This window comes from Corythoichthys intestinalis, chromosome 3 (genome assembly GCF_030265065.1).
Source record: "Corythoichthys intestinalis isolate RoL2023-P3 chromosome 3, ASM3026506v1, whole genome shotgun sequence".
NCBI lineage: Eukaryota > Metazoa > Chordata > Actinopteri > Syngnathiformes > Syngnathidae > Corythoichthys > Corythoichthys intestinalis.
In genome coordinates, this window is record NC_080397.1 from 37,448,514 (window position 1) to 37,472,728 (window position 24,215).

The window sequence follows — 24,215 nt, forward strand, 5'->3', positions numbered from 1 at the left end:
TTGTGTCAATCGGAAACCATCAGTCAGAACGAACCAAATTCAGGTGTGGAGTCCATCAAGGGTCAATTCTTGGACCACTCTTATTTAACATCTCTATGCTTCCCTTAGCTCAGATAATGGAACAGTATGACATCTCCTATCACGCCTATGCAGATGACACACAACTGTACATTTCTGTGTCCCCACATGATTATAGTCCCTTAGTCTCCCTGAGTAAATGCATTCATCAAATCAATGAATGGATGTGCCAGAATTTTCTCCAGTTAAATGTGGAAAAGACAGAGGTGATCATTTTTGGGCCAAAAAAGGAAAGGTCAAAAATAAGCAGGCAACTTAGCTCAATGTCACTTACAGCTACAAATCAAGTCAGAAACCTTGGCGTAATTATTGACTCAGACCTAAAATTTGATAGCCATCTAAAGTCCGTCACTAAATCCGCTTATTACCACCTAAAAAATATAACCAGAATTAAGGGGCTTCTGACTCAACAAGACATGGAAAAACTTATGCATGCATTCATTTTCAGAAGATTGGACTATTGCAACGGTATATTTACGGGTCTTGATAAAAAATCAGTCAGGAAGCTGCAGCTAGTACAGAATGCTGCAGCCAGAGTCCTCACAAATACAAGGAAGCTGGACCACATTACACCGGTTTTGAAATCGCTACACTGGCTTCCAGTGATTCAAAGGATAGCCTATAAAATACTACTGCTCGTCTACAAAACACTTAATGGCCTTGGACCAAAATACATGCTTGATTTGTTAGATTCCTATGAGACATCTAGACCCCTAAGGTCGTCTGGAACCGGTCTTCTGCATGTTCCAATAACTAGAACCAAGCAGGGTGAGGCAGCATTTAGTTATTATGCTCCTCACCTCTGGAACAAGTTACCTGAACGTCTGAAGTATGCTCAAACTGTTAGCTCTTTTAAATCAGGGCTAAAAACGCTTTTGTTTAGCGCTGCATATCCATAACTGTCTATATATTTCAATCTACTTGCTTTCTATTCCTCTTGTGCTAATCTCCATTGCTGATTTCAATTATTATTATTAGTAGTAGTTTTTGTTTTATTTGTATTTATTTTTATTCTATTTGTTATTAAATGTGATTTTTATGTATTTGTATTTTATTTCCGATTTTGATTGTCTTGGTTTTTACGTTGTATTGATTTAAATGTGATTTTTATGATCTTCATGTGATGTAAAGCACTTTGAATTGCCTTGTGTTGAATTGTGCTATATAAATAAATTTGCCTTGCCTTGCCTAAGAAAACCGAAGACATAAAGAAAGGTCCTACGCAACTAACACTGGCAGAAACTTTTGCTATGCGTGACAAACTGGCACTCGACAGTCCCAAAGTCCAGGGAATAACAAGAGTCATTGCCGAAGAATTCATTCTGGATGACGAGCCATTATCTCACGTGAGTAAAGAGACGCACCATCCAACACGCGATTCGGCCGTGGAAGATTCGAGAACGATTCACAAACATCCAAATTCCGATTATTGAAATATGTCAAGTAAAGCGGAACTAATACACAGCGCGGTCTTCGGGAGGCAATGTGAAACTGACGGCATTGCGTTCCGAAAGTAAACATAACTTGTCTGAGACCCGGGTAATGCCAATGCTCAACTCACGGCTTTAGCTCAACTCATGCCGCTGGATAAAAAACACAAGAATAGACCCTACTCACGTGACGTCACAGCCACGCCCCCGCGCCATGTTGTCCGTCTACTCGTCATGTTAATGCATTAGCGCTTCATAAATTCCTCCTATTATGGCGTGTTTTTCTGCTCGTTAACATTAATCATCAAAATGGTGAAGTCGTGTGTGGCGGTCGGTTGCAAAAACAGAGAAGATAAACGGAGAGACTTGAAGTTTTACCGTATTCCGAGAGACCCGGAGAGGAGAGCGAGATGGACTGCTGCAATTCGACGAGAAAACTGGGCTCCAAACGACTACCACAGATTATGTAGTAGTCATTTTATATCTGGTAAGATGCATTTAATATATATTTAGAGGGTTTTGGGCTGACAACCACAATTAAGATCATTGCTAGGCTAATCGCCGACAACATACACTCAGACGTTGTGAATGAACTACCTGAAAATATATAATTATAAGGGGATAATAACTATTGAGGTCAAAAGCCAAAAAATAAATTCAACTAGGGACAATCTGGAGTAGTGCTATTGCACTTCATATTTATTACATATTATATATGTATGTAGTGAGAGTGCTATCGCTAAACCATATAAACATTAAAAGCCCTAGCTCCATTGACAAATGACATGAAATACATTAGACTTGACAGTGGATGTTAACAAGAACAAAAGATTTTGAATTGAAAATTTCATAACTCACCTTCCCGAGCACAAGATAGATTCCTGCCGAATTTTCGTGGATGAGGACCTGTTTCACCCAACCAGCAACGAAGTATTTATAAGCCTCCAAGCTCTTAAAGTTTTTCAAACTTTCGTGAGAATAGGCTGATTTTGTGTGGACAAGATAGTTGTAAATGTCAGGGTAGCAGATGTCAGGCAAAGACGGCGAAGACAGCGGGTCGAAAAAGATCGATTTAGGCATCAAATATGGAGCTGGTGAATGGATAAACTGAAGCTTTTCCACATAACGCCAATGAGTTTACAGCGTCAGATAACACCGGGGCTTCCATGAATTGCTCTATAACTTGCACGACTAATTGAAAACAATGAGAATAGGGCTAAAAAGTACGGAAAATATGGCGGCCGGATACAGCGACACGTCATTTTGTGACGTAGGTGAGTAGGGTCTATACCTGACTGCTGCTGATAGCTGCTACAAACTACGTCAACGTCGTTTTACTGGAGATAATAGATATCATATGTATATAGAACCAGATGCTACACAACAGACTCGACTGCGTTAGCAACATTGAAGTATTGAAAACCAGATGCGTTCGTAAACAGCCGCCATCTTAAAGCAGAAGACTTCCCTAGTAGGCTGTTGTGAACCTTCCAAGCGAACCTAATTAACATTTTATCTAAAATACTCCTAAATCGGCAAAATCTTGACATGAATCTATCTTCAAAACAGTTTTAAAACTTTCACATGTCGAAAGTAGACAGAAGGGAAATTATGGAATAACGGGAGCAATTTTAACAACTTTAACAGTTGATTCGCAAAATTAAATGAATTGAATGTAGTTTAAAGCTGCTGATACAGAATGGGGACTTGAGTATTTCATTTACTGTTTTAAAATGTTAACTTCATATTGAAATAGCCGTTTATTTAAACCTGAGAGGCTTTTTATACAATTTTTGTAACTAATGCACGAAACATTAAAAGCATCTAATAGCTTGGGGGATTTGTGGGATTTTCCACTGAGGTTGTTGGTGTGTTTTGCCTTTTTTAAGACAGTTTACAATATTATTTGCACGTTTTACTGACTGACTATGCCATTTCTGTTTGTTATTTATAATGTTTTGTGTTTGTCACTGAATAAACAGGCCAGTTTCTTGTTACCAACCCTTGTGTGTTATTCAAACTCACCTAATTCAGCTGGCTCGTTGTTATCAAGAGTACTAAAACCTTTTTCAACATGAGTCTGACAACTAAGTAAGGAGGCTAAATAACTTTAAACTTTAACACATGCTCAGATAGGTCGGTATCGGTATCGGCCAGTATCGGTATCGGATCGGAAGTGCAAGACAATATCGGTATCGGGTCGGAAGTGCAAAAACCTGGATCGGGACATCCCTAATGTATATATTTATGCACACACATTTATATACAGTGCCTTGCAAAAGTATTCGGCCCCCTTGAATCTTGCAACCTTTCGCCACATTTCAGGCTTCAAACAAAGATATGAAATTTAATTTTTTTGTCAAGAATCAACAACAAGTGGGACACAGTTGTGAAGTGGAACAACATTTATTGGATAATTTAAACTTTTTTAACAAATAAAAAACTGAAAAGTGGGGCGTGCAATATTATTCGGCCCCTTTACTTTCAGTGCAGCAAACTCACTCCAGAAGTTCAGTGAGGATCCAATGTTGTCCTAAATGACCGATGATGATAAATAGAATCCACAAGTGTGTAATCAAGTCTCCGTATAAATGCACCTGCTCTGTGATAGTCTCAGGGTTCTGTTTAAAGTGCAGAGAGATTTATGAAAACCAACGAACACACCAGGCAGGTCCGAGATACTGTTGTGGAGAAGTTTAAAGCTGGATTTGGATACAAAAAGATTTCCCAAGCTTTAAACATCTCAAGGAGCACTCTGCAAACCATCATATTGAAATGGAAGGAGCATCAGACCACTGCAAATCTACCAAGACCCGGCCGTCCTTCCAAACTTTCTTCTCAAACAAGGAGAAAACTGATCAGAGATGCAGCCAAGAGGCCCATGATCACTCTGGATGAACTGCAGAGATCTACAGCTGATGTGGGAGAGTCTGTCCATAGGACAACAATCAGTCGTACACTGCACAAATCTGGCCTTTATGGAAGAGTGGCAAGAAGAAAGCCATTTCTCAAAGATATCCATAAAAAGTCTCGTTTAAAGTTTGCCACAAGCCACCTGGGAGACACACCAAACATGTGGAAGAAGGTGCTCTGGTCAGATGAAACCAAATTTGAACTTTTTGGCCACAATGCAAAACGATATGTTTGGCGTAAAAGCAACACAGCTCATCACCCTGAACACACTATCCCCACTGTCAAACATGGTGGTGGCAGCATCATGGTTTGGGCCTGCTTTTCTTCAGCAGGGACAGGGAAGATGGTTAAAATTGACAGGAAGATGGATGCAGCCAAATACAGGAACATTCTGGAAGAAAACCTGTTGGTATCTGCACAAGACCTGAGACTGGGACGGAGATTTATCTTCCAACAGGACAATGATCCAAAACATAAAGCCAAATCTACAATGGAATGGTTGAAAAATAAACGTATCCAGGTGTTAGAATGGCCAAGTCAAAGCCCAGACCTGAATCCAATCGAGAATCTGTGGAAAGAGCTGAAGACTGCTGTTCACAAACACTCTCCATCCAACCTCACTGAGCTCGAGCTGTTTTGCAAGGAAGAATGGGCAAGAATGTCAGTCTCTCGATGTGCAAAACTGATAGAAACATACCCCAAGCGACTTGCAGCTGTAATTGGAGCAAAAGGTGGCGCTACAAAGTATTAACGCAAGGGGGCCGAATAATATTGCACGCCCCACTTTTCAGTTTTTTATTTGTTAAAAAAGTTTAAATTATCCAATAAATTTTGTTCCACTTCACGATTGTGTCCCACTTGTTGTTGATTCTTGACAAAAAATTAAAATTTTATATCTTTATGTTTGAAGCCTGAAATGTGGCGAAAGGTTGCAAGGTTCAAGGGGGCCGAATACTTTTGCAAGGCACTGTATATATATATATATATATATATATATATATATATATATATATATATATATATATATATATATATATATATATATATATATATATATATATATACTGGACTGTCTCAGAAAATTAGAATACACAATATTCTAATTTTTTGAGACAGTCCTGTGTATATATACAGGACTGTCTCAGGAAATTAGAATACACAATATTCTAATTTCCTGACTGTCTCAGGAAATTAGAATATTGTGTATTCTAATTTCCTGAGACAGTCCTGTATATATACACAGGACTGTCTCAAAAAATTAGAATATTGTGTATTCTAATTTCCTGAGACAGTCCAGTATATATATATATATATATATATATATATATATATATATATATATATATATATATATAGACATATATATATACACACACACACACACACATTGGCATGCAAATGTTTGGCCACCCCAGGGTACGTATTTCCATGACACTGTATATGAACCTGTATTTATCACCTTATGTGCAACACATGAGATAAAAATAACTAGCGGAAATGTGGTTAGACATTTGGCACTGCAACAGAGCACTTTCGATAAATCATTAAAATCCCTAATCGAATATTATATTTACTGTAAGGTCTAGATAAGCAAACAAGTGCTAGGACTTTTTAATTTTTCTAGTTTTGCTCTATCTGCAGTCCATTTATGTGTTTTATGTATCTTTTGAGCATTATACTCTTTTTACGTAGCTTTTGTGCATTTATCATATCTGTAAAGCATTTAAATAAACCTGGACCATGCAATTGAATTAGTTAGGCAATGTCAGTGTTTGTGTGTATGATATTTAATGTATTCAAATAACTGAAACAAGGCTTACAATGTTTTGAAAAGGTTAATATTGTGTGTACAGTCTGGACTTTCCTGCTAAAGCTGCTGCCCCTGCGACCCGACCTCGCATTAAGCGGTAGATAATGGATGGGTGGATAACATTTTTTCAAATGTTAAGGCTTGTCATAATACAAAGCAAGACTTTTTTAACTCACCCCTCGGCATCGCACAGCATCCTTAAGTAATGCAACAACATCATGTCCCTCACAACCAGTAGCTTTGAAACCCTTTGTCCACTTCAGAAGAATTCCCTGAAAATGAAAGAGGAATATATAACATCTGCATAAAATAAAACCTATATTCACATTTTTCAGTTTCAAGTTAAAAACTGGATTCCAAAAAAGTTGGTACTTTATTCCAATTGTGAATTAAAACTTAATACGATGATATGGAAGTTCGAAATTTCAATATCCGCTCAAAATATAACAGATGACAGATAAAAGTTTTGAGAACACGTTTCATTTTGATTGATTTTAGATTTCATGGTGTCAACAAATCAACAAATAAAAAAAGTTGGGACAGGTAGCGTTACAAGGTTGGAAAAGTTAATTGCACATATAAGAATTTGTGTAGTTTAAAGTCTTGGAGAATTGTTTTGTATATGGCTATTTGTTTTGTCATCTGTAATAATCAACTTAACAAATCACTGCCATCTTTGTTGGATGTTTAAAAAACAGTAGCTGTGAACTTTAATCATTAAAAAGGTTAAGAAAAAAATATTTGCTGTTTAGTGTTGACTTATTCAACTGTTCACACGAACGTCTCATTTATAGAATATATTTATTGCAATTAATTTATTCCTGTAGAATAATGCACAATGTATTTAGCAATAAATATCATCACATATTAAGGATACATAGCTACAACCTATTCAAATGAAGTCTTTCATATTTTCAAAAGACACCAATACCCAGTGGTTTTAAAACAGTAAAGTTTCATTTCAATGAAATGTCTAACATTACACAGAATTTCAACCTGTATTAGTTTATTGGTTGATATTTTTAACCAAAACTTGACTAACAATCAAAAAGGGCCTTCCTCAAATAAAACATCAAACGAGGATTGAGGCGATGTGTTTAGAAGTGTTCAAGTATAGTGGTACTGTATCTCAAAATACAATCGCACCGACATATGATCCATTCGAAATATAACGTAAAATTGGACTCGTCATTTGTCACAACATTTTCGAAATACGACGATTCATGACGGTGTCGCAATTGTATTGTTTTCCCGCAACACCATAGGCCACTGGTGTCAAACTAAGTCCATAAAGGGCCAAGGTGGTCCCAGATTTCGATCCAACCAATGTGGAGGTCATCTTTTCACCAATCTTATCTCCTACAAGTGTGATCAATTGCAGTTAGGTGCTGCTTGTTTCAGCAGAAAATTCATTGGTTAATCTGTTTGCGCAGTCTTGGTTGAAATGAAATCCAGGACCCTCTTGGCCCTTTGTGGAATTGGTTTGACACCCCTGCCATAGGCTGAGTTTGACTTTTGTGGGAGGGGGCAAAACATGTTGATGACCCCGAAACGCAGTGTCAGCAGTAAAATTAAATTACTATATGGCGGAAAACACTCAGGTGACTTGAAGTTCCGCTCTGAGACCCCCAGTTTAGCCAACTTTCAAAATTGTCCGATATGCATGTGTGATACATCATTGGAAAGCTTAAAATCTCAATTTTCTGGGGGAAGAAAAATTTTGAACAGGGGGGCTTTAAAAAAAAATAAATAAAATTTTAAACAGCAAAACCCTATCTAGAGGTGAGAGCACGCGACAGCAGAATTACAGACGCCATGACTTTAACGAGATATTATCGCGTACTTACCTTGCTTTGATCATAAAACTCCATGTAGCATGTATCACTGAGTGTCAAGACACAGCTGTGTGTGGCCACAGCCGGATTTTTTGTGGGATTTTATAACAATGGTCGCGATCCAGAAATCGCAGACATCAAGGAGTGATTGAGATTTTCTTTTTCATATATTCGCCCTTTTAAACGTTCTTTTTCAATTTTTCTTTGTTTGGATTGATTATTTATCATCTAACATATCGGAGAAAATCTGACAGTAACAAAAACAAAATACAATTAAGCGATAGTTATGAGGTAGATATCCGTGACTTTTTTACAGACGCCATTTTTTTCATTGTGACATAATTTGTTTAAAAGTTTAAAATATGTGAGTGAATAATTTTTTTAAATCGTTTTTTTTTTCAAACAAAATATTAGACATCAATTAGTGATTCTAAGCTAAAAACGACAGACATTTTGAATAATTATATCATTAATTACCTTCGTTTTATGGCTTGGTTGAAACAAAAGCGGTTGTGCGACATCTGTAAACGGGGGTTTTCAGGGTAAAACGGACAAATTAAAAACAGTTCGGGGCCTTCATGCGCCATGAATCTGCTATGGCAGCATATAGACATATTGCTCTATCAAACAACAGTTGTTTTGGCTTAAAATACAGCAGTTTCTTTTAAAGAGGAGTGCAAGAGCAGAAACCGCTTTTTCAGTCTTGTCTGTGTTTTCCGTCATATAAATATATATATATATATATATAATTATATATACATATATATAATTATATAATTATACCTGACCCCATATTTTGTTAAGTGAAAGTAGGACATGAACAAAAATCTGCTTTTACTTCGGAAAACAACAATTCACATTTTTGCCAATTTTCGGGCATCTAACTGTCTAAACTAGCTTCTTAATAAGGCTGCAAAGGTTCCCATGAATTTGATAATCGATACAGTTGTAGACTACAGTTACGCCAGGAAGCTAATAAACCGGCTTACAACTTCAAAGTAAATTGTGGAGGTAATTGAAAAAAGTGACATCGCCCAATTAATATATTATAAAAAATATATGAAATACATATATACTGTATGTATATATATATATATATATATATATATATAAATGTATGTGTGTGTGTGTGTGTGTGTACACATATACAATGGTACATCTACATACGAAGTTAAATCGTTCAAGGACCTTGTTTGTATGTCAAAATGGTCGTATGTCGAGCAGGATTCTCCCATAAGAATAAATTATAAATCCATTAATTCGTTCCACAGCCCAAAAACCTACACTAAATCCTTAATAAAAACTGCTGTTACTATTGCAAATAGCAATTACAAAGAGCAAAACAAATAAATTATTAATAAAAATCATGTTAATAATAATAATATAAAATAGTAATAATAATACCTGTAATACTGTAACGAATCGGGTTCTAATGTGGCGGACTTTTTTTTTTGCTGTACCTGAATGCACCGCGGGGCTGACGTGACGGTGACCAAGAGAGCGCAGTTCTATTTTACTTTCTGTTTTGATGCTGGCGCCAACAGCAGCGGACACTAGGCGTGTTGTGTTGAACAAGTTGATGGAATAAATGAATAGAAACCTGATGAAGCTGGCGATTTCTTTGACGATGTTACCACAATAAGAATTGTCACCGTCACTTATAAAGAGTGGCGAACGGAGGAGGACCGCCGGCCAAGATCGCCATTCTACAGCCCTATCTTCGACCCAGTTCATGGATGCACACACCATGCTTATATTTTGCTATCATTTACATCTTCATTTCAATGGTAAGCGTCACCTTTACTTTTTTTTCTCCACCTGCACTAACCTTTTTGGATCCAGTGTTGATTTCTCTTACAAGAAAATCAGCCGTGCGTCCGTCTTCCGGCAAAACAAAGAAACTTTGGCGCTGTCAAAAAACGTCCTATTTCGAGCTTGTCGTCAGATGTAGAAACAAATGGCGAGTGAAATTTTACGTCGGATGTCGAAAAGATTGTATGTCGAAGCACCACTGTGTGTGTTTTTACATATATAATATAGTATATACTGTATATATATATGTGTGTGTGTGGGTGTGTATATACATCTTGACACTGTTCGTGTTTGATCCTCTGTTCAAGCCTAGTTGTTGCTGAAGCTTTTGAAAGCTTTGGTTTAAAGAAATTCTAAATATCCATCTTGCCTCCTCAGGTGTAGTTTTGGCTAACCAAAGAAGTAGACAGTCTTTAAGATGCTAGCCACATGATCTGTTCGGAAAATAATTTTGACCTATTATGAAATACTTCATAGGATTCATATTCATTTCATTTACTTTTGTTGTTTTTTTATTGCTTCACAACCTTTATAAACATTTTAATGGCTAGGTTTTTATTTTAAAGTGGATGGTCAGAATTTTTGACATTAGGCTTAATGTTTAAGTTAGCAGGGGTTTAATTAGTTGGTGGAGTTGATTTCAAGAAATTCTGAGAAGTTTGTCAGTTATTTGGTTTTTTTAGGGCTCCGGAGTGGCTAAGCTAGCGCAAATAAATGGTGCCTGCTTAGCATGCTAATAAAAAACAAAATTAACAGATCTAACATAGTCAAATAAATTGACAAAATGCACATTATTGTTCGAAATACCCCTGCGGCCCAAACAATGTCACACCAAACTGCCGTAATTCATTTAATTCTGGAGGACTAATTTTTTTAGATGCGTAATGCGACCACACCATAGAGGAGTACTTCGGCCACTCTTGCTCAGTCTGCTGGGGAGTCCTTTTCATTCCCACAAAATAATCAGCAGTGAAAAAAAACACTATGTGATATCGCCCTGCTTGCCTAGACAGCCTGTTCCCTGCAGAGCTGCTGGAGTACAAATGTTGCTGTTCATAACTTCATACTACAATTATTGATATGCAATGGTAAGTTTGAACAACTTTATCCTGAAAACATAGCCGACACTATTGATTGCATAGGTCATGGGTGATTCTCATGCGTGCATATTAGCGGTGTTCCAATACATTCATTATTAGATTCAATGACATTCTACATGTGGCGATTCGATTAAAATTAATAAATGTTCATAAACGATGATTTGCCCTAATAACTTAATGACAGCCACTGCTAGCGGAACGAAATTCAAGACACGTCTGACGCCCGGACACCTTAAAGCAGCGGTCCCTAACCTTTCTGGCACCATGGACCGGTGTAATGTGGGCCTTTTTTTTTTCTTCATGGACCGGCAAGTGTAGGGATGGGAATCGAAATCCGATTCCAATTCGGAACCGGTTCCGAGTGTTTCGAGGCCTCGACATCACAATGAAAAAGCCTTAACTGTCATGCCACGTCACTTCCTGTTTTATTTTGAAAGCTTCACCCTCTTCATAGTCGCGTACTTGCCCTTCCTCTTGTCATCTAATCACCTATTGTTTCCACCTGTTCCTCATTACCTTGTGTGTGTATTTAATGCCCTAGTTCCCCTTGTCTTGTGCAGAAGTGTCTTTCATGTAAGGTCAGTCACGTCAGCCTCTCGCCATAGCATCATAGTTATTCGGTACATTATCCTCCATTGGAGTGCTTTGCGTTTGTAACTTTTTATCCTAGCCAGCTTGAATTTTTCCTCCTTGTGGAGCGCTTTATGTTTTTGCATTACCTCCCGTTTGGAGCGCTTTGTGTTTGAAACCTTATTTTCTTTCTAGTCACCCTGACTCATTCCTCCGTTGGAGCGCTTTTTGTTTGTGCTTTTTTTCATCCCCGCATGTCAGCGGAAGAACCTGTGTTTTCAAAATAAATTTTTGCCTGAACCTCCGCAGCTGAGTCCGCCTCGTCATCTCGGCCTGACAGAACACTTCTGCCAGAAATGGACCCAGCGGAGTCTCCCGATTTTTTTGCCACGATCCGAGAGCAATCGGCTCGTCTCACCTGCCAGGAGGACTTTCAAGCCACAATGGCTGCACAGCTGGTCCAAATGCACAATCAGCTGAAGGAGCTCACAGCCCAGCTGCTCCCAGCACAACTGGCTTCAGTTTCCAATACCCCTGCCTGCCCCCCTCCTGCTTCTTCCGCCCTGGTTCCTGGAAGAGGACCAAGATTGGCGCCGCCAGAGCGATTCTGCGGGGACCCAGGTACTAGCCAAGCTTTCGTCACGGAATGCAGTATGCACTTTGACTGTTCCCCCCATGAGTTCACGACTGACCGTTCTCGTATTGCCTTCATGGTGTCCCACATGTCGGGACGGGCCCGAGCCTGGGCCATGGCTGAGTGGGAGCGTGATTCGTGTTCGTGCCACAACTTGTCCTCATTCATAGATGCCCTAAAGACCACTTTCGACCCAGTATGCTCCGAAAGAGATCGAGCAAGAGAGCTCAGCAGCCTGCGTCAGGGTAAAGCCTCGGTCAATGACTATGCCATTCAGTTCCGTACCCTGGCCGCAGGTTGCGGCTGATGCCACACCGCACTCTATGACACCTTTTTTAAGGGGCTCTCCCACTCTATCCGGGATCGCCTGGTACCACTCGACCTCCCGGAGGGGTTGGACGATCTCATTGCCCTCGCCATACGCACCGACCATCGCCTTGAGGAGTTGAGCAGGAGCTGGCCAATTCAAGCTGTGAGGCCACCTCCCTAGTCGCTGGTGCAGTCAGGACCTCGCCGCACCCACATCCTACCGGCCTCACCTCCTAGGGATCCTAACAATGCCATACCCATGCAGCTTGGTCCCACACGCACCTCCCCTGAGGAACGCAAGCGCCGACAACTAGAGGGGCTATGCTTCTACTGTGGGAGTTCGGGACACCTTGTGGCAGGTTGCACCGCCCGCAGGCCCAGACCGAGCCATGCCAGTCAACCAGCGAACCCCACCCACCGCTCGACGACCACAGTCCAGGTAAAGCACAGAGCTTTGTCATGTACACTCGCTGCCCTGACAGACTCCGGCGCGGACGACTGTCTGATGCCTTGGGGGGTTTGCCATCTCATGGGCCTTCGTGCTATCCCTCTAGAACGACCCCTGGTGGCCAGATCTCTCAATGGTGAGAGACTGTTTTCTATCACCCACTCTTGCGAGCCTATAGAAGTCACTGTCCAAGGACACACTGAGACAATGTCTTTCCATTTGTTTTCTGCCCAAGCCCAGACATTGGTTTTAGGCCTCTCATGGCTCCGCAAGCACCAACCACATATAGATTGGAACTCTGGGTCCGTACTGGGGTGGGGTGCGGACTGCAAGGGACGTTGTCTGGTAGAGAAGAACCCTGGGGTCAAAGGTCCTGTTATTGGTGAGACCGCAATTAATAAGTTTTCTCTCTCTATCACTCCAGAACCAGATATTGATTTGAGCACCATCCCAGAGTGCTATCACCATTTGCGCCAGGTTTTTGACAAGGCTCGGGCCCAGGCTCTGCCACCCCACCGCCCCTATGACTGCGCCATTGATCTCGTCCCGGGCTCCACCATCCCTAGGGGGGGCCTCTATCCCATCTCCGGACCTGAGAAAGCTGCCATGCGCGAATACATCCAGACCTCCTTGAAAGCAGGGCTCATCCGTCCTTCTTCGTCCGCGGCTGGAGCAGGTTTCTTTTTTGTCGGAAAGAAGGACGGGTCGCTCCGCCCCTGTATCCGCCGGCTCAATGATATTACCGTAAAGAACCGCTATCCCCTCCCCCTCATGTCTTCGGTGTTCGACCAATTGCAGAAGGCCAGGGTCTTCACGAAGTTAGACCTGCGCAGCGCCTACCATCTAGTCCGCATCAGGGAGGGGGATGAGTGGAAGACTGCTTTTAACACCCCAGACGGCCACTATGAATACCTGGTCATGCCCTTCGGTCTCACGAACGCACCCGCATTCTTCCAGGCTTTGATCAACGATGTACTCCGTGACTTTCTTGACCGTTTCGTTTTTGTTTATCTAGATGACATCCTTATTTACTCCCCGGATATAACTACCCACAAGCAACATGTAGAATCTGTTTTAAAGCGTCTTCTCGCCAACAGTCTTTTTGTTAAAGCTGAAAAAAGTGAATTTCATGTCGACACGATTTCCTTTTTGGGCTTCATTGTAACTCCGGGGGGTGTTCAGATGGACCCTGCTAAAGTAGAAACAATAGTTAATTGGCCCACACCGGGCTGTCGAAAGAAACTTCAGCAGTTCCTCGGGTTCGCTAACTTTTACAGGCGGTTTATCCGCGGTTTTAGTAAGATTGCAGGCCCTCTCCACGCTCTTACTTCCTCCAAGGTGCGTTTCGAATGGACCCCTGCAGCTGAAGCGGCTTTCCTGGCCTTGAAGACCCGCTTCACCACAGCCCCCATCCTGACCATGCCTGATCCCTGTCGTCAGTTCGTGGTGGAGGTCGACGCCTCCAGTGAGGGCATCGGGGCTATACTGTCCCAACGAGCGGAGCATGATGGGAAGTTGCATCCCTGCGCCTTCCTCTCCCGCCGCCTGTCTCCAGCAGAGCGTAACTACAACTACAACTTCTCGCCATCAAGACCGCTCTGGAGGAGTGGCGGCATTGGCTCGAGGGGGCGGAGCAACCCTTCATAGTTTGGACAGATCATCGCAATCTGGAGTATCTCAGGACAGCTAAGAGACTCAATTCTTGCCAGGCCAGGTGGGCGCTCTTTTTTGACCGATTCTCCTTCTCTATCTCTTACAGGCCGGGGTCCCAGAACATCAAAGCAGATGCCCTCTCTCGCCTTTACGACCCCGAGCCTGTAGCCAAGGAACCTGAACCCATCCTGCCACTGAATTGTGTGGTAGGGGCGGTAACTTGGCAAATAGAAACGGAGGTTAAGCAGGCATTAGGGGGGGTCCGGACACCTCGGGGGTGCCCTGAGAACCTACTTTTCGTCCCGGCTAACCTACGCCCCCGGGTGATCCAATGGGCCCACTCCACGCCGCTTTCCTGTCATCCGGGAGTCAGGCGCACCATGCACGCCATCTCCCGGAGGTTCTGGTGGCCAGGCATGGAGCCGGAGGTCCGGGAGTACGTCGAGGCTTGCTCGGTCTGCGCCCGAAACAAGACGTCCACCAGACCACGCATGGGCCTCCTTCAACCTCTCCCGATTCCCTCCAGACCATGGGCTGAAATATCTTTGGACTTTGTCACGGGGCTCCCTGTCTCCCAGGGAAACACCACGATCCTGACAGTAGTCGACCGGTTCTCCAAAATGGCCCACTTCATAGCCCAGCCAGCCTTACCCTCTGCTAAGGACACTGCAGGAATCATGATACGACAGATCTTCCGCATTCATGGCTTCCCCCGGGACATAGTCTCTGACCGGGGGCCACAGTTTGTGTCACGCTTTTGGAAGGAGTTCTGCCGTCTCATCGGAGCCAAGGCAAGCCTCACGTCGGGATACCATCCAGAGTCCAACGGCCAGACCGAGCGCCTCAACCAACAGTTGGAGACCGGCCTCCGGTGTCTGGTATCCCAGAACCCATCCACATGGAGCAACCACCTGGTCTGGGTCGAATATGCCCACAACACGCTTCCCACCTCCGCCACAGGTATGTCACCCTTCAAATGCGTCCATGGCTACGATCCGCCTTTGTTTAGTGCACAGGAGCGTGAGGTCTCTGTCCCGTCGGCCCATGCCTTGGTCCGCCGTAGCAGGCGCATCTGGGAAGCAGCTCGACAAGCCCTCGTCCGACAAGGGGATCGGGTGAAGAAGGCCGCAGACCGCCACCGACATCCAGCACCCGCCTACCAGGCGAGACAGCGAGTATGGCTAAGCGCCCGAAACCTTCCCCTCCGTGCCACCTGCCGGAAGTTGGCCCCCCGCTTCGTGGGTCCATATCCAGTCTCGAAGGTCATAGGCCCGGCAGCAGTGCGTCTACGTCTTCCACGCTCCCTGAGGGTCCACCCCACCTTCCACGTCAGCCAAGTCAAGCCTGTGGTGGAGAGCTCCATGGTACCTGTGCCACCCCCTCCACCTCCTCTGGAAATCGACGGTGGCCCTGCCTACCAGGTCAAGAGGCTGCTGGCGGTGCGGCCCCGAGGTCGTGGCTTCCAATACCTAGTGGACTGGGTGGGCTACGGCCCGGAGGAGAGACAATGGGTTCCCTCACGATTCATCCTGGACCCCTCCTTGATCAGGGACTTTCACAGGGACCACCCCGACCTGCCTGGACCGTCTGGCAGCCGGTCCTAAAGGGGGGGGTTCTGTCATGCCACGTCACTTCCTGTTTTATTTTGAAAGCTTCACCCTCTTCATAGTCGCGTACTTGCCCTTCCTCTTGTCATCTAATCACCTATTGTTTCCAACTGTTCCTCATTACCTTGTGTGTGTATTTAATGCCCTAGTTCCCCTTGTCTTGTGCAGAAGTGTCTTTCATGTAAGGTCAGTCACGTCAGCCTCTCGCCATAGCATCATAGTTATTCGGTACATTATCCTCCATTGGAGTGCTTTGCGTTTGTAACTTTTTATCCTAGCCAGCTTGAATTTTTCCTCCTTGTGGAGCGCTTTATGTTTTTGCATTACCTCCCGTTTGGAGCGCTTTGTGTTTGAAACCTTATTTTCTTTCTAGTCACCCTGACTCATTCCTCCGTTGGAGCGCTTTTTGTTTGTGCTTTTTTTCATCCCCGCATGTCAGCGGAAGAACCTGTGTTTTCAAAATAAATTTTTGCCTGAACCTCCGCAGCTGAGTCCGCCTCGTCGTCTCGGCCTGACATTAACGATCCCATTAACGATTCCTAAAGACGCGTATTGCGTCGTGACGTGTCTTGTTGTCCAGACGCATCAAACTAGCATGGCGCCAAGAACCACTCGCTCCAAAGTTTGACTACACTTCACCAGGAAAGAGTGTGAAAATAAAAGGTTACGACGGGTAAGCACGAGCATTGCAGCCATAAACATAACAATGACAGCACGTAGGTTCAAACGCTCGAAAGTGTGTCTTCACTTCACGAGGAAAAATTACAACAAAGCGACTTGCAGTCATTGCAAGGTGGAGATAACTGCATCGGGAGGGAATACGACTGCGCTGTCCTCACAGAGAGGCTAAGGCTCAGTTCTGGCTATACAGCTAGCTAAACTCCCAAATGACGATGTAGAAGATGTTGGTATAATTTGCTGACTTTATTCAACCATCACTTGAAGAGTGAAACTAAGAATAGAAATGAAACAAATCAATTTCGTCCCCAATAACAAACAGGTTTGCATCAACGTAAATCAGCGATGATTAGCTGCTAATAACAGTATGGTTAGCATTCGTTCGCTAGCATTAGCACATCGTTCAAACCACTACACAACTGGATTTAAGTGTCCGATCGCGAGTGAAAACACAACAACAACAACACAAAAGATGATACATACAGGCGTTGCCTCTGTAGATATTAACATTAACAAAGAACGTAAGCTCGTAGAAGTGTTTCCCTCTCTCACTTCGCTCGCTCACTCGCGTGGATGCGGCATTTCTTCGGGTGCCAAAACTGCGGCCCGCGGCCGAAATACAGCCCGCCTCCACATTTGGTCCGGCCATTTTGAAATTTTTTTTTTCTCAATCGTGTTATTTATTTCCTGGCCTTTTTCCTTGAAGAATTCAGAGAGGGTTATTTGGTTATTATCTATTTAATTAATAGTGTTTTTATTATTCATTATTATTATTATATTATTATTTTTATTTTATTTACTTTCATTCCGTAAAGAATCCAGAAAGGGTTATTTGATTGTGGCTTTCTGAAAAACAATATTTTTTTACATTTATGCACTTCTGCAATCGTCACACTTTTTCTTTTACAAACTGACCCCGGCCCCTCATCAGAGAAGGGAAAAGTTATGTGGCCCTCACAGGAAAACATTTGGGGACCCCTGCTTTAACACATATTGCCAAAGGCGGAACAACAACCTATCTGCCAATATACACCAATATTTTTTATTGCTATTAGATAAATGTTTCAGTAAAATGTTACACATTCTTGTGTATTTGCCACTTATTGCCACAGTTAACATTGAGGCTTTGGGCCTCTTTTGAGCTCGTTGTGAGTTTGTAAGGTTGTGAGTTCTGATTAAACAAACTCGATGCCAATCAAAACGTTTGTTCTTCTTTTCCCCCAAATTAGAATCGATAAGAGAATCGATAAAGAATCGAATCGTTAAGCAACATCGATAATGGAATCGGAATCGTAAAAATCCTATCAATTCCCATCCCTAGGCAAGTGTGTGTCACATTAAATATAAAATGACATGACGGGGCTAGAAATAAACATTAAGTGCGAGGAAAATGTAACTCACCATACACTGAATCAACCCTTTTTACCAGCACCCTCTCATAAACCTTGAGAGCAAATATCCTTGGTCGCAGGCATGATAAGTTCTTGTCCAATCGTGAAAGCTTTTTGGCTTTAGCAATACAGTTCGCCACAAAGTAATATGCTCTCAATGCATTCGCTTTTTTTGCCTTGTTTGCTAGCTTTTAGCCGCGTAATATGCAGAATGGAGTTGGTTGCAGGCTCCTCTTCTGGTTAAGTAGGTGGCCTTATCCCCATAAAAAAGCTGTGCAAAGACGTCGCCGTCCGCAGCACACGGATGACAGCGGCTAATGGTACTGTTTACATTGACTGACGCCGAGCTGCTGACGGCCACCCATTAGATGGCGACTTACACAAATCTCTACTTGGATTAGTCAAAAGAGTAGACTGGCATATTGATGTGTTAAGAGGCACTGGCCAGATTGCTGTCATTAACAAATGATTTATTATTTCTCTGTGGCCCGGTAGCAAATGCGCCGCGGACTGGTACCGGTTCATGACACGGTGGTTGGGGATCATTGCCTTAAGGGATGCACAAGGTTGGGATGGCTGCAGCAGAAGTTACTGAGCGAAAGATTTACTCCTGGACAAAGGACTCGAAAATAAATTTGTGTATGTGACAGGCAAGCAAAGGCTGGTCACGCTTAGGGTCCTCTTCTGTGCGCAAGTTATTTTTTCAGAGCGAGGAGGGAAGAGAGATAGTTAGCAGCTCCTTGCCTTTCAATTGTCCAGTAGTAGGTTCATGGGATAATTGGAAAATGTCCCTAGCATGTTGCTAAGTCCCATGTGAGTCTATAGGAGGTAAGTACACCAACCCTCTTGTACTGTTTAGCCTTTATTGTTGTTGTTTTTGAGATATTACTAGTTAGCGCCGAGCACTATGCTAATTAGCGAATTCGCTAACCTGTCCATTTGTGCATTGTTTGATTGTGTACAAAAATTACTCCAGATGCAGAACGTGTAAAACCAGGATCAAGTACAGCGGTAACACTACAAATATGCAGAAAATGTGGAATTCATTCCACTATTGTAAATTTTATTGTATTGATTAGAGAAATAAGTACTGCCTTCGAAATGGTTAAGGTTTTTCTTGTTTAAAAAAAAAAAAAAAAAAAAAAAAAAAAAAAAAAAAAAAAAAAAGCAGCTTAATTAAGGGCAGCTTTTTGTTGTTAGGCCATGTTTCAATTGCTCCTGCTGAATAATTAGGATATATTAAATAAATAATGGACATACATTTGTTTAGCTGTAGAACTGTATAATGCATCGATAATCGTAATAATCGTTAATATCATGATCATTGAATTGTAGCACCCTGAATCATAATCGAATCGAATCGTGGTGTGCCTTAGATGGCACACCCCTCTGCATATGTTGCGCGTGCATAGCCACTCTGGAGCCCAGAAGCAGACAATCTGCACAGAATTCTTTATAATCAACTCCACCGACTAATCAAACCCCCGTTAACTCGAAGATTAAGCCTTATGTAAAAAAAATCTTAACTTCCACTTTAAATTCATTTATAGAAAAGTCAAGTGCCACCAAGGGGCTGGGGCGGCTTTGCCAACCCCCCGCCTCCCTCAATCTCCGCATATGCGCAAGACTGACGCATGGTGGATTTTCTTGTGAGAAAAATCAACATGGGTGATGCTTACCATTGAAAGTAAGAGATGATAATGACAGAAAAATATGAGCGTGGTCTGAGTGAACTGGCTCGACAATACTAGTATAGTCGGTTTCCGCCAACCTCCGTTCGCCCGTCTCTATAATTTGAGACAATAGCAACGCTTTTTTCTAAATATCCGATTTATTATTAGTATTATTGTAATATTGGCAAGGAAATCGCCAGCTTTTTCAGGTCTTTTATATTTAATTTCAGAACTTGTGTAACACAACACGGTTCCTATTCACCGTAGCCGATGCCAACAAGAGAAAGTAAAAACTTCCCACTCTACTGCAACTCTCTCTCTCTCTCTCATAAGTCACACGGTGCGGTTAGGAACAGCATGCAAAACACACCCGCCACATTAGAACCCGATTTGTTACATTATTTTATTATTATTAAAATTCTGATGTGTATTTATTTATATTTATTTGTTTTGCTATGTGTAATTCATTCATTCATTTTCCATGCCGCTTATTCCTCACGAGGGTCGCGGAGGTGCTGGAGCCTATCCAGGTAACTTCGGGCAGTAGGCAGGGGACACCCTGAATTGGTTGCCAGCCAATTGCAGGGCACAAGGAGACACACAACCATTCACGCACACACTCACACCTATGGACAATTTAGAGTGTTCAATCAGCCTACCATGCATGTTTTTGGGATGTGGGAGGAAACCGGAGTTCCCGGAGGAAACCCACGCAGGCACGGGGAGAACATGCAAACTCCACACAGGAAGGCCAAAGCCCGGGATTGAACCCTTGATCTCAGAACTGTGAGGCAGACGTGCTAACCACTCAGCCACCGTGCCGCCGCTATGTATAATTGCTATTTTTAATTGTACCAGCAGTATTTATTAAGGTTTTAGCATATGTTTTTGGGCTGTGGAACAAAGTAATCGAATTATAGTGTATTCTCATGAGAAAATACCACTTGACAAACGACCAATTTTGACTTAAACAACAGGTCCTGGAACGAATTAAATTCATATGAAGAGATACCACTTTATAAGGTTTTACACTAATTTGAAGGCATTTTTTAGAGGTGACATAAGACAAAAAGATCAGTATAGGGAAATCTTAAACTTAAATTTGGGTGACCTTGAAAATGGCCTGTAATTTGGTGTTGGCAGAGCTGGTGTTACAAATAGTATTTCATGCTTAGGTGGGAACTTTTTTAAAAATTTGATTTCAGGCAGTAACATTCAGTTTTACAAATACAGTCCTGCTTTCAACAACGGCAAAAAACTAAAAATGCCTGAAAGAGGGTGCGACGAAGAAAACGTATTAAATCCCACCCCGAATTCTCAATTGTCTTACAAATAAGTAAAATATTATCCAGCAACCAGAAAGATCAGAACCCACAATGGCAATTTCCTGTGTCAGCAAGAGAGAAAAAAATGACAATTACTTTGAAAACAAAGGAGAGGAGGAAAATTATATACAGTGCCTTGCAAAAGTATTCGGCCCCCTTGAATCTTGCAACCTTTCGCCACATTTCAGGCTTCAAACATAAAGATATGAAATTTAATTTTTTTGTCAAGAATCAACAACAAGTGGGACACAATTGTGAAGTGGAACAACATTTATTGGATAATTTAAACTTTTTTAACAAATAAAAAACTGAAAAGTGGGGCGTGCAATATTATTCGGCCCCTTTACTTTCAGTGCAGCAAACTCACTCCAGAAGTTCAGTGAGGATCCAATGTTGTCCTAAATGACCGATGATGATAAATAGAATCCACGTGTGTGTAATCAAGTCTCCGCATAAATGCACCTGCTCTGTGATAGTCTCAGGGTTCTGTTTAAAGTGCAGAGAGCATTATGAAAACCAAGGAACACACCAGGCAGTTCCGAGATACTGTTGTGGAGAAGTTTAAAGCCGGATTTGGATACAAAAAGATTTCCCAAGCTTTAAACATCTCAAGGAGCACTGTGCAATCCATCATATTGAAATGGAAGGAGCATCAGACCACTGCAAATCTACCAAGACCCGGCCGTCCTTCCAAACTTTCTTCTCAAACAAGGAGAAAACTGATCAGAGATGCAGCCAAGAGGCCCATGATCACTCTGGATGAACTGCAGAGATCTACAGCTGAGGTGGGAGAGTCTGTCCATAGGACAACAATCAGTCGTACACTGCACAAATCTGGCCTTTATGGAAAAGTGGCAAGAAGAAAGCCATTTCTCAAAGATATCCATAAAAAGTCTCGTTTAAAGTTTGCCACAAGCCACCTGGGAGACACACCAAACATGTGGAAGAAGGTGCTCTGGTCAGATGAAACCAAAATTGAACTTTTTGGCCACAATGCAAAACGATATGTTTGGCGTAAAAGCAACACAGCTCATCACCCTGAACACACCATCCCCACTGTCAAACATGGTGGTGGCAGCATCATGGTTTGGGCCTGCTTTTCTTCAGCAGGGACAGGGAAGATGGTTAAAATTGACGGGGAGATGGATGCAGCCAAATACAGGAACATTCTGGAAGAAATCCTGTTGGTATCTGCACAAGACCTGAGACTGGGACGGAGATTTATCTTCCAACAGGACAATGATCCAAAACATAAAGCCAAATCTACAATGGAATGGTTAAAAAATAAACGTATCCAGGTGTTAGAATGGCCAAGTCAAAGTCCAGACCTGAATCCAATCGAGAATCTGTGGAAAGAGCTGAAGACTGCTGTTCACAAACACTCTCCATCCAACCTCACTGAGCTCGAGCTGTTTTGCAAGGAAGAATGGGCAAGAATGTCAGTCTCTCGATGTGCAAAACTGATAGAAACATACCCCAAGCGACTTGCAGCTGTAATTGGAGCAAAAGGTGGCGCTACAAAGTATTAACGCAATGGGGCCGAATAATATTGCACGCCCCACTTTTCAGTTTTTTATTTGTTAAAAAAGTTTAAATTATCCAATAAATTTTGTTCCACTTCACGATTGTGTCCCACTTGTTGTTGATTCTTGACAAAAAATTAAAATTTTATATCTTTATGTTTGAAGCCTGAAATGTGGCGAAATGTTGCAAGGTTCAAGGGGGCCGAATACTTTTGCAAGGCACTGTACATATATATACATATATACATATATATATATATATATATATATATATATATATATATATACACATACATACATACATAAATACATATACATGTACATATACAGTGGGGAGAACAAGTATTTGATACACTGCCAATGGGTTTTCCCATTGACTTGTGGCAGCTACGCGTTTTACTGACGTCGGCCGGTTTGTCCAGGGTACTCTCCAGCTGCTTCCCCGGCGAGCTTTCCTGTCCGTAGTAGCAGGGGAACGAGCTGTAACTTGCTCTCCGTGGGTTGCCGATTGGTGAAGACAATCAACAACCCCGCGGCAGTGTGAAATGATCCGGGCTCGTTTTGTGTGATTTTTCGCTTCAAAAGCGAAAATAAGACTTTGAAGCATCACTTGGTTCGTGTTAGCATGTCGGCTAGCTGTCACGCCTCTTGGTTTGTTTACATTCTCCGAAGCCGGGGGGCAGGGAAATGTCAAAAGCCTGACTAACTACGGCGACATAATATAGCGTTCAGGAGGTGCGACAGTAAAGGTGAAGTCGACAGTTTTGACCATTATGGAGTAATTTTGCCATGTAGTACTGAATAAATGCCTTCTTATTATTTCATATTCCATTTCACACAAGATTGTTATTTGTCATGACCATACCATTTATTTAGCAAATGGGAAAAATACTTAGACAAAAAGAATATCCTTTACAAATATTGGAGTAGAGAGACTGAAACAATGACATTTTGCGGCTCTTTTGGTCGCATTTTCCTCATTATGAATAATTCCCCCTCAATGGGCTGCATACTAAATCAGATGAAACCATTCTCCCGCTGACGTCATCCACCTGTTCGGGACGCTAGAGCCCTATAGTGGTAGGCGTGGCTAGACGGCGGATTAAAACACTAATTTCTCGTCATCTGCGCTTTGCCAAATTGTTGTATGTAGTTGAATCGTCTCAAAATATGATTCTAATTCACATAATAATGCTATTTAAGACTTTTTTATCCTGTCGTACGCACTTTAAATATGTGAGTATTTTTACAATGCTTAAGTGGTTAACTCAGACTGTTCCGTAATTTAACTCCGCGTACAGACACACAGAAGCTTTTGCAAGTTGTTCTAAATTTAGGAAGCGTGAACTCCCCGTAAGCTCTAAATTCATGAGCTCTTTCTTGAATGGTGCAATGTGTTTGTAAATTTGTCGGTAACATATTATTA

At 42.1% G+C, this 24,215-nt stretch overlaps 1 protein-coding gene across 1 annotated transcript in view; it reads right to left on the minus strand.

Moving 5' to 3' along the window:
- hk2 (hexokinase 2) overlaps positions 1-24,215 on the minus strand; it is a 78,036-nt gene that overhangs the window by 15,879 nt on the left and 37,942 nt on the right. The window contains exon 13 of the mRNA XM_057831749.1: positions 6,408-6,503. Coding sequence (XP_057687732.1) covers positions 6,408-6,503 — 96 coding nt within the window. The remainder of the gene's footprint in view (positions 1-6,407; positions 6,504-24,215) is intronic.